Consider the following 12,060-nt stretch of genomic DNA (forward strand, 5'->3'; position numbering starts at 1 on the left):
TTTGTTTTTTTTATATATATGTAAAAAAACAAGTAAATTTAATTATATATATATATATATACTGTATATATATATATATATATATATATATATTATAATAATTTTTATTCATACCACTGCATTACATTACATTTATTACATTACATTATTTTACATTTACATTACATTATTTAAGTAGTTTAGTAGCTAGCACTTAGGTTAGATGTCTGTTACTGTAAGCAGTAGGTGCATTAACACAGCTGTAATTCTAGGTTTAGGTTAAGTTTATTTGATATGGACATCACAGAGCATTGGAGATGTAACATACATGTATGCACAGTAACCAGATACACAGTGTTAAAGGGATAGTTCGGTTTGTTTGAAGTGGGGTCCTATCAGCTAGTTCCATACACTTACTGAAATAGGTAAAGCGTTGTGGACGCTGAGCACACCGTGTATCGAGACTCTGACACAGCAGCCTGATAAATTCATATTTATCATCCACAGAACACTTCACCACTCATGTACATATTGTATATATTTACTCGATTTGATTGCACTTGCAACTTTGTGATTGTCTTTAGTTATCTTCCTACTTCTTATTCAGTATTCCGGAGGAATACGGTAGTCCTACGGTTGGGAGGAAATGTAATGCCGAAAGACAGGGCTGTTTGACGGTAAAGTAAAGCGCTGAAAATTGTCAAAATAGAGCGTACATGTACACTGATATTGATTTGTTTAGGTGGGCGTTGTTTTAGGTGGCTAAATTACGTTTTAGTTCTTGGCCCCATGTACTAGAGAGACAGACCTGTGGAGGCTGTTGCTTCAGAGTGCCGGGTCTCGATAGACGTGCGCTCAGCGTCCAGAACACTGTACCTATTTCAGTTAGTGTATGCAACTAGCTGATAGGACCCCACTTCAAACAAACTGAACTATCCCTTTAAGTGTATATAGCCGAACGCTAATTTTCAACACCTGTCCACAGGCGACTCCTACACCAAAACAACCCAAAAGGACATACCCAAAAAGAGTAAAGCTATACATACAAATGTATTGACTCTATCATTACATTCTGAGTAATGTTGTTACAAAATTAAATCAGATGCCCCTTACCTCTGAAGAAACCAAGGCACTCATCGAGTGGAGACACGCCAATGAGGCCCTCTTCGCCGGACAAAGGAATTCAATCAAAAAATGGGAGTGAGTAACGGTCTGCTTTGTGTGTGTGTCTGTACCAGGGGTGATGGTCTATTTTTGTCTGTTTGCTCATGTCAAACTTGCCTAGAAGAATACACAAAACATACAAAATATGTAAGGGTTAATGCACGCCGAGGTGTCCATTATCAGAAAATAATGGACGACGCGGAGGCGTGAACCGTCTGAGGCGAAAGCCTGATAATGGACACCTCGAAGTGCATTAACCCGCTTATACCTTGGTCACTTGCCAGGTGTAGCTACAGTAGGTGTACATTATCACAAAATAATGGACACCCTGCACCCAATCAGAATCAAGTATTAAAGAATATGTTATTTGTATAATGTATGCATTGATGTTGCACCTCATGTTATGGCACCTTTTGTTGCTTTTTCTTTTGTTTGGAAACATGCCCGGACGTTTATTTACCAAAAAATATTTCCAGACCTGGCAATTACTATGGGACAGGCGTCTATTTGGGACTGGCGTTTAATTATTTTTGCACAGAATTCTTGCTCAGTAAAGATTGTAAAGTATCAAATTGCTTATTTAAACCAGTATGATAGTACTTAGTACACACAAGAATGTAGGTACAGGCAGTTTTGAACGTGCCTAGTATTGTAGAGTACGGATTGGAACAAACAAAAACAAATACGGCAACAAAACTGAGATGTCCTTCATCAGCATCATCGTCATCGTCAACTACCGGTATGCTACCAGTTCATTGCTCTCCTCTTCTCCATCTGCCAAACAGCCATACCGTATTTCAAACATTACATCACCGCTCACATTCAGTTGTCTTTGTTTCATTGGAAAGCAGCAGTTTGATTATAGCTAGCGAGTAACTACCTACCTGTAACTGACGTTAGCATTTAGCAGCAGGCAGCAGCTAACATTAGCTAACCAAGCTGGTCAGCAGCACTATGAGACAATACAGTGTTGTGCAACAAGCAGACTTTCCAAATATTTCCAATACATGTCCGGTATAATCCATACTGTCTTTATGATCGCTGTTCTGCTGACAGAAATGCACCTTTACAATGCCCAACTAAAGTTATACCCGGGACTTGCATTTTCCCCATGTATTGTTATAGAAACCAGACAGCGTCTCCAGTCTAACACGTTTACTCCGCTGTGGAGTTTTGAATGTTTATGTTGTGTAGTCCGTAGCATCAAACAATGCAGTATGCATAGCGATACTTGAAACATGTCGGTTATGTAGACAAAGCGTAAAACTGGGTGAGAATGTAGTCTAGTACTCGAATCTCTCCTCTGCCCCTCCCAAACCAGAAGTCAACACACTGCCCACGTCATTACCGTAAGTGCCTGTGAATCCAGTCTGAGCGCAACACAAAAACATACCATAATACAAAAAATACCCGGCATCTATTTGGGACCGGCGTTTATTTACCAAAACATGTAGCCAGGCCCAGCGCCTATTTGGGACCGGCGTCTATTTGGGACCTGTTTATTTGTGTTTTTTTGAAGTTTTACGGTATCTCTGTCAGCTCGTCTGTTATACTCTGTAATATCTCTGTCAGCTTGTGTGTTATTCGCAGTTATGTTTAAGCTGTTGTCTTTTTTCTTTGTCCAGAGTTTTCATCAACCAGTCCGGCCTGCCTATCACAGCCAAGCAGGCCATGATGAAATGGAACTCCCTGAAGAAGAGTTACAAGGTAACCTACTATGATCTACTTTTCAGCAATGACGTGGTAGGGCATGCCTGAAACTAATTTAGTTAGGTTTGCCAAGTTAATATGCAACTATTTTGACTAGTAGAGAAAACGTACGGTATTATACAGATGCAATGGGCAAGCACAAATAACTTATCAAACAGGTGTGAAATTCATCAGCTCAAAAAGGTCAAGCTGAAATCAAATATTGGCTATTGGTATTACACAATATTTTTGGCATCAGTATTTTAGCTTCCCTCACAAGTCAAGTCATCCCCTTCTGATGAAGGTCACCATGACCGAAACGTCAATACTGAACAAATAAACTGGGAGTTAAGTCTACTATGCAGTGTGTTAAGTCTACTATGCAGTGTGCGGACTCTGCTTTCTTCAACCTGCTATTGATCGTCTGTTGTCCTGCCCATGCGTGCTCTACTTTTGCTTGTTACATCTGTATTCATATCCATGCAAAATAGTCTGTAAATGCTTTTCATTTACTTAACAAAATAATTCAACAATGCATTTGAAACTTTGTAAAATTACATCAAAGCACCAAAAATATATAAGCACCAACTTGGATTTAATCAATCCAATTACCGTAAATTCCGGACTATAAGGCGCACCGGTCTATAAGGCGCACCTTCAAAGGTGACTATTTTTTTCTTCTATAAGCCGCACCGGTCTATAAGCCGCGGGTGTTTTGATGTTTAATTACCATATGTAAGGCTTCGTGCACAGAGGGGATTGTCGGGAAAGAGATGGCTGTTTGGGGAAGCTCCCATTTATTAACATTTCAACAAAACAAAAGTCAGGTCACTAATCCCCAGACAAAATCACACATTGTGGTATTTTTTGTTTTTTTTACAGTGCACACAGTGTCCGCGGTGTGGTGAAAAGAGGGCAAGAGAGGAAATTAAAACAGAAGTGGATTTATAGTTAGAAAGAGTGCTAAAGAAGAGAGAATTCCGTTTTTTATTTTTTTATTTTAGTTACTCACAGTACTATTGACCAGTCCAACTCAAAAGATATTCGGCAGTTTCACTTTGAGCTCTTGTTCCGCCGCTGTCCAGCAATGGTTATGACGAGTCTCGCTGGGTACAGTACGCCAAAGCGATATCCATTGACTCGATGATGCTGTTGTATGTTGTGCGTTTCTGTTGCACCAACGCGGAGAGGTCCTGCCGGACGAAAAAGCGCGTACCCTCCCAGGTGAGGGGCTTCTTCCCCGCAGCCTGGAGGATGAGTTGACGGTCGGGCCAGCGGAGTAGGCAGATGAAGATGGCCCTCGGTGGCAGGCCGGGGTCTGGACGTGGCCGAGGCGCCCGGTGTGCCCTGTCCACCTCTGGTGGTTTCTCGCCTTCCTTCAGGTCCAGGATGTAACACAGGATTTTGCCACGAAAGCGTCCATGTCACCAATCTCAGCTCCCTCTTTTACATTGATCAGGCGAATGTTATTTCTTTTACTCCTGCTGATTAAGTCATCAACCTGCGTGTGCAGCGTTTCGATGTTTTTGCATTTTATCCACTTTCGGACTCACTGTGTTGTTTTTGTCCTCCAGTGCGCTGATGCGCTTTTTTTAGAAACTCTGTTCACGGTTGCATTATTTTCTTTAGTGAGTGAGTGGATGGACTTCTGCACGTTTTCAAACTTGTTTTCAAGCTGCTCAAACCTCTGAGCGATGTCGGACTTAATCGATAGTGTTTCACGGAGTAAAAGTTTAGCCCAAGCCGTGAATCTCCAGCCTCCAGCAGGTGAGTCATTTCCTCATTCATGGCGGTGATTGCTTCTTTCTTTCTTTCGTCTTTTTCTTTCTGCTTACCTGTGTTGTGTTATGTTATGTTATGTTATGTTATGTTGTTAAAAGAGGGCAAGAGAGGAAATTAAAACAGAAGTGGATTTATAGTTAGAAAGAGTGCTAAAAAAGAGAGATTTTTTTTTTTTTTGGGAAAAAATCCATAGATAAGACGCACCGTTATTTAAGCCGCAGGGGCCAAAAAAGGCCAAAAAACGGGAAAAAAGCCGCGGCTTATAGTCCGGAATTTACGGTAATTGTTTAAGCAGAATATCAGAGCAATTTACATTCTGTTATTAAACCTGTCAGTTTCTTATCTGACCTATTCTCCCTACCTATACCTTTCCATCCACAGCGTTACTCTGACATCTGTGCTGTTTGTCTGTCTGACCAACTGACCACACAATTCTCCCTCTGTTGTCATTGGGGTTGGGGGGGTTGGGGGGGGGGGGGGGGGGGTGGTCGGTGCTCCCATCAGCAAACAAGAGACTCCATGCTGCTGCGTTAATGTTTGATGCATTTCAGGATCCACTGTTAAAAAAAACAGCTTTTATGCTTGAAACTTGAAACGACATGATGCCATGTTAAATAAACAGAGTTGAAGGTATTTAGAGAGGGAAAGACTTGTCTATGTTGTTCCTGCAGTCAACCCGCTCAGACAAGTTGCTGGGCTTCAGCAGCTCAGGTCACATACCCCCAGGTTGGTCCTGCCTACATTAGTTCACCCTTTACTGGCTGTTCTCGAGACCTTTTTGACAAGAATTTATCATTTTTAATGCGTGAAAAAAAAATCTCCCGTGACTATTCATCTAGTGATCGACTACTTTTTGGGAGTAGTCAATGACTACTAAACAGTGTTGGGCAAGTTACTCAAAGCAATGTAATTAGTTACTTATTACTTATTACTCCTTTAAAAATAAATGCAATTACTTTACTTATTACTTGGTATCAAAAGTAATTACTTAGGTTACTCGCTACTTTGCGATTACTTTTGCTAATCCCCCTTCCGAAAAAGTGACGTCCAACCTGTTTAGCCAGCTCCTTTTAGAACTGAATCTACTTGATTGGAACAATAATTAACCTTATAGGAGTAGTCAACAATCAGCCAAACTCCATACTTTTTATGTATTTGTCTACGCAGTAGTCTCGCATAGCTAGACCTATCTCCACACTTTGTTTTCATGCTGTGCCAGCACTGGAGAAAGTAATCCAGTAACTTGAAGTTACTTGGATTAGTAACTTTAATATATTACTGTTTTGGAAATTGTTATCCCTTACATTAGTAGTTCCTGAGAAAGTAATACAATTACAGTAACGCTTTACATTACTGCCCAACACTGCTACTAAAATGCAGTAGTCGTGAATGCCCCTAGTGTCTTGTCCATTGTCGTTACAGAGCAATGAGGTGGCACTCAGCAGCGCCGTGGCCTCGACCTCCGGCAGCACCATGGCCTCCTCGCTGACCTCCAGCTCTACCCGCAGCTCGACCCCCAGCTCGACCCCCGGCTTGACCTCCGGTAGGGCTGCAACTGACAATGATTTTCATTTTCGATTATTTTCATTATCGGTTAACCTGTTGATTATTTTCTCAATTAATTGATTAGTTGTTTGGTCTATATAAAATGTCAGAAAATCCTACTGTCATAGGGGAGTAAATCAACCAGAAAATATTCACATTTCAGAAGCTGGAATCAGAGAATTTTGTATTTTTTTTAATCAGTTATCAAAATAGTTTTTAAAAAATAGTATTTTTCTGCCGGTTGACTAATCGATTCATCAATTCATCGTTGCAGGTCTAGCCCCCAGCTTGACCCGCGGGGGCCTGAAGAAGCTGGAGCATTTCACCCACACGTTCACACTCCACAGGGGTCACGGGGAGGAGTCCAGTGTGACCCCGGCCAAGCTGGGCTTCACCCAGGTAAAAAAAAGGGAGGAGACAGAGTGTGTGTGTGCGCATGTGGTGTTATGCCGCAACATTTATTTTAACTGGGAGACAAACACTGTAAGGGTTAACAGGTAGGGCTGGACCTGAATATTCCACTATTTGGATATTCATTCATTGGGTAGGAATTCGTTTTTTTTAACGAAATCTAGACACTTGTTAGACTGGCGCTAGGGCCCTGGGGACATCAGTAGCAGTGCGGCTGGTCAGGACAGAGGAACAACATGACCTGAGTGGGCTGCAAAGTATGAAATGTACATGTAGTAGCCTTGCCTCCAGCCAATTGACCTTTCCTAAGTCCCGCCCCCATTTTTACTCTGTCCTCCAATAACAGTTGAGCAAGCTTGTAGCGGAAGCCTAGTTCACTTTAGCCGGCTTTTTTAGTGTCTCGGAACGCTGTGAACGAAAGCTGCTGTCTCTTCCACCACCAAGGTTCTGCTGGATGGGGCAGTGGTGTAGTCTACCTTTTTTCAGAGGGTGTATTGACTCTGACTCTGACTCTGACCCCACCCCACCCCATGTGGTGTGCACATAGGTGGTGGTGGGGGGGGGGGGGGCGTGGTTTCGGCCGGAAGTGGGCGGAGATTCAACCCATTTTTTGTTGTTGTTGTTCCTCCCCAAATTTACAGGGTTACAGCTTCATCTTGCTTCTTCGGTCGCTATTCTGTCTCCTGAAGATTTGTTTACCGACGGGGAGAAAGCCCCACGTGATAGCCACGCGTCAATCCTCTCTCTCTCTCTCTCTGCTCAACACTGTTGTAGTAACACCATTTTATTTTGAAATTCAGTTGACTTTGCCATTTCCCACGGATATTGTCGCGTTTTTCTTTCATGGCTTGACAGAAAAAGTCCGCCTTCACGCGCCTAGTCGGCTTGAAAATAGAACTCACGTAAAAATCGGCGCAGCTCAGGCGAGGCGTGGGTACACGGAAGGTTCATGTTGAGGCGCCCTGTGTACACAGCCTCATTGACTACAAAGCGTGGGTAAAGGCAAGGCTTGGGTGCTGTGTGTGAACTAAAGCTTAATTTATACTTATTATAAAGTGTCGCTCAGCACATGGTCGCAGACGAAAAAGAAAGTGTCGCTCATGGTGTTGCATTTATACTTCAGAGGACGTTTGCCTCTGTTCAACGGTCACGTGACACTCGAACGCTATAAGCAGCTGCAGACAGCCACGGCAAGAGAGGGAACGAAATGCACAGTGAAAACACCTCGGAGGCAAGATGTAACGTACTTGGCTCCAGCCGCATATAAACAGCACACAACCACACAACTCACCTCCGCTCTCTCTGGGAAATTGGTCACGACATTCTTTGTGATTTTCACGAAGTCATAGATCAAGGACAGGCTGATAAAAATAGCGGGGACACGTTCATTCATTTCAATCGAGCGAAAACTAGCGGGTGGACCCCAACCAAAACAAGGAAGTCAAGCGCGTGCAGTCTATATAGCCAATCAGACTTGCGCGATACTATGACATAGTCAGTGACACTAGACATTTCACCAGGTAGCAGACACTGCTCGCCGACACTTGAAAGTGTCGACTCAAGTCCTCATTTCTGTCGGCGACCGTTTCAAAAGTGTCAGCAGACGAAGCATAAATTGGGCTTTAGGGTAACACACAGAGCGCACAGGGTGAATTTTATGAATGGAAATTGAAAACGAAACGTATTATAGCGCATTTCCCAGTGCGCATACGCAAATCTGAGTCATTTTGCAGTGTGTATACGGTGTATACCTGCATATCACGTAGACAACACCACTGTGATGGGGCTATTTTCACAGTGAAGGAGACTCTGCAGCTGTTAGGGGAAATAATGGTGAATGGTTGCACCTTTGGTTCACATGTCAGTCCAATATCACTCTCCAACTCCCCCCCTGGTCTGTAGTGTACGAGCTGCGGGGGAGCGGAGGCCAGTGGCTGGTGCTGGCCATGTTATATGTTAGATCTCCCTCTTCCTCCCTGGTCTGTAGTGTACGAGCTGCGGGGGAGCGGAGGCCAGTGGCTGGTGCTGGCCATGTTATATGTTAGATCTCCCTCTTCCTCCCTGGTCTGTAGTGTACGAGCTGCGGGGGAGCGGAGGCCAGTGGCTGGTGCTGGCCATGTTATATGTTAGATCTCCCTCTTCCTCCCTGGTCTGTAGTGTACGAGCTGCGGGGGAGCGGAGGCCAGTGGCTGGTGCTGGCCATGTTATATGTTAGATCTCCCTCTTCCTCCCTGGTCTGTAGTGTACGAGCTGCGGGGGAGCGGAGGCCAGTGGCTGGTGCTGGCCATGTTATATGTTAGATCTCCCTCTTCCTCCCTGGTCTGTAGTGTACGAGCTGCGGGGGAGCGGAGGCCAGTGGCTGGTGTGTGGAATGTGAGGAGGCGCTGTGTGAGGAGTGTGTGTCCGCCCACCGCAGAGTGAAGATGACCCGGGCCCACACCATCCACAGCCAGGACCAGACTCCCATCCAGCTCCAGGACCTGATCAACAACAAGGACCAGAACCAGTCTGCACGCACGCACGCAGGTCCGCACGCACGCACGCACTGAACGGTGCCAGCACCAAAATGTATTTTAGCCACCTAAAAGAAGGTGCACGTAACGAATCTCCTTAACGATTCCTACGGTGTATCTCTGTTATTATTGATTATTTTCTTACTTGTACTAATAAATTAGTACTTGCATTTTCAATGTGATCAATCAATCAATCTGTCTCGCTCATAATTTGATATCCTCCCGTCTGAACCAATTTATCTCACTAACGTGTTGGCCAATCAATCTGAAACTGGGCATTGGGGAATTGGCCTAGGCAGGAAATGACAAAGACAATTTTTCCATTTTCCCAAATTTAAGCTGTTTATGAGCATTTTCCTGCCCATGAGTTCTCATGAGCTCTGAGTTGCCCTTGGTGCAATTTGTCTGTGGGGGAGGGGTACAAGTGTCTGCAGAGGGAGGAGGAGGGTGTGAACATACTGCAGTGCAGGGCACACAGACACAGAAGCAGAGAGCAATATGGAGGGTTGTGTACTAGGGTTGGGTACCGAACTCGGTACTTTTACTGCTACCGACCGAACGACGTCCGTACTTCCGAGTACCAGTTCACATAAAATCAAACGGGGCCAAATTTCGGTACCCGAACGCATCTGTGTGATAGAAAGAGAGCAAATGATATAGAAATTCCGACACAAACCTGAAGGCAACGCGCAAGAGCGAGTTATGTCAATAACTCACCCTGCCTGGGGCGGGACTAGGGAAAAGTGGCCGTAGCTAGGGATAGGAAGGTTGTAGAGAGTCAGGGTTCAAGGGCTGGGTAGGGGGAGTGGCTAAGTGCATCTGGGTGGTGTGAGGGGGGTGTGGTCAGGAAAGGGCAGGTCGGTGCTAAGGAAAAGCGGCCCTATCTAGGGATAGGAAGGTCGGAGAGAGTCAAGGTTTGAGGGGGGAATAGGAGGAGGGGCTTCAGGGTTCTGATCCAACTCCAATGTTGTCAAGGAATTGTCGTGCTGAAAACACCCAAAAAGGCACATGCTGCTTTCCACCTCTAAATCTGAATGAATCTTCCTAAAACTTAGCAAAATGTCTCGTGAATTTGAACAAAATGCAAGCCAAGCCAGTTTGACATGTTGACATACAAATGTTGCATTGCATTTGGATGTACCTTACCCTGTACCTTAGTTGCATTTTGGATTGAGTTTTGTTCGCACTTGGAAACTTGGACAAAATTAAGTAGAGCAGCGCTCACTTTATTTCACGTAAATGTCAATGGGTCTCTGGCCGCCAATTGAGGAACCCTGGTGTTGTTGCTGTGTATTATGTGGTTGGTGTAGGTAGGATGACGCTCTAACAGCTCCCTGTCGCCCCCTACAGGACCCCCTGTACCGGCCTCTGGCTTCTGTCAGATCCACAGTGGCGAGCCTCTGCAGCTCTTCTGTTTCGCCTGCGCTCAGCTGACCTGCCGGGACTGCCAGCTGCTGTCTCACAGGAACCACAGGTACCACTGCCCAGGAAATTATACTCTTTTGCATACTACATTATTATATTATATATATATATATATATATATATATATATATATATATATATATATATATATATATATATATATATTATTTTGCATACTACATTATTATACTATTTTGCATACTACATTATGATGCTATTATCTTGCCAACCCCCCCTTTTTTCCCCATTTCCCTCTCTTCTTTCTGGCCCCTCCCACACACTCCCTCCCTCCCCTCTGTTTCCATAGATCCCTGATCGATGTCTTAATTGTTACTTGTATCTGTTGCCTGTTGTTATATTGTTTTCTATGTAATCATACTGTGTCAGCATCTTTGGGTCATTGAAAAGCGCTTTATAAAATACATTCATCATTATGATTATTAGCTATGTCTTTAATATCTATTGTATTCTCTTGTCTTATAATGTGAGCTCATCTCAGAAACTGCAGCCCAAGCACCCCTCTCTGTGACTTGACCCTGACAGATAGTGGTCAATTTAATGTGACTTTCTTGCACTGAACATGTCCTATCTCCCACAACTTCATGGAGTCTCCGGAACCTCCTCGTCTTATGATATCTGATTTGTTGAGCTCTGAAAATCCGGCAATAAGTAAATCATAGTGGTTTTAATTGGTCCTAGTTGTCATAAGAAAAACCTTATTACCAGAGAAAACGAGAAAACCTGTTTCTCATTAAAAGGTATTTTATACCTTAGTAAATATTTTCTTTTCATTTACTATGAACACAAAACTCCACTTGGATAATTGGGGAAACGGCCTTGAGCAGAGGTGATGATCTACTGTATGTCATCTAGACAGTTTAATGACCAAGGATGTGGGAACTTTGTGATAACATCATTTCAGGAATCCTCCGAACCTCCTTTTAGATGGACAGAAAAACTGTTGTCTAGTGCCTTTATTTCACACACTTGGGTGAATGTTGCATTGTTTGCAAACAAGTAAATGAATGGACATTTCTCAACGTTCCAGTCTCTGATCGTTCTTACAGAAATGTCTACCTCAACCACCACACAACCAATTACCCACAATCCATCCTGCTCATCTCCACTTCAGTCGTGTTCATGCCATGTTTTTTTCTAGCTGACGGTGAAAATACATTAGAGACCATGACATTGGCTGTGTACCGCCATTGATTGCCACACTCGATATGATTCCCGATTCAATTAGATTTCTGATTTGATACGATATCGATATTTCAGTTGCAATACCAATTTTGCTTGCATATCAAAGATATTTTTAAAGAACTAATGCTGTAAATTGTACAAGGAACCCTCTAACCTACCAGTGCATTACAGATGTTTATGAGATCTTGTTGCACTAAGAACCAAACCACGCAAGTCTTAATGAGTCGGGGGTTAAATCTTCAAGCATCCACGGGAAAAGGCATCCTATAATAACATTGCCTAGGTGGACGGGCAGGCGGGTGGTGGGTGGCAGGCGGGTGGTGGGTGGCAGTGTCTGTCACGATTTGCG

The 12,060-nt window shown here is 43.7% G+C and overlaps 1 protein-coding gene across 1 annotated transcript in view; it reads left to right on the forward strand.

The window, feature by feature from the left end:
• Positions 1-1,097: 1,097 nt before the first annotated feature.
• The window catches only part of LOC310788774 (E3 ubiquitin-protein ligase TRIM71-like), a gene marked incomplete at its 3' end in the record, with an annotated part of 62,248 nt that continues 51,285 nt past the window's right edge, over positions 1,098-12,060 (forward strand). Inside the window, exons 1-6 of the mRNA XM_083650349.1 lie at positions 1,098-1,179; positions 2,769-2,850; positions 6,037-6,157; positions 6,434-6,558; positions 8,898-9,096; positions 10,434-10,557. Coding sequence (XP_083506475.1) covers positions 2,815-2,850; positions 6,037-6,157; positions 6,434-6,558; positions 8,898-9,096; positions 10,434-10,557 — 605 coding nt within the window. The 5' untranslated portion in view covers positions 1,098-1,179; positions 2,769-2,814. The remainder of the gene's footprint in view (positions 1,180-2,768; positions 2,851-6,036; positions 6,158-6,433; positions 6,559-8,897; positions 9,097-10,433; positions 10,558-12,060) is intronic.

The sequence above is a fragment of the Poromitra crassiceps genome (assembly GCF_964638095.1).
Source record: "Poromitra crassiceps genome assembly, chromosome: 1".
Classification (NCBI taxonomy): domain Eukaryota; kingdom Metazoa; phylum Chordata; class Actinopteri; order Beryciformes; family Melamphaidae; genus Poromitra; species Poromitra crassiceps.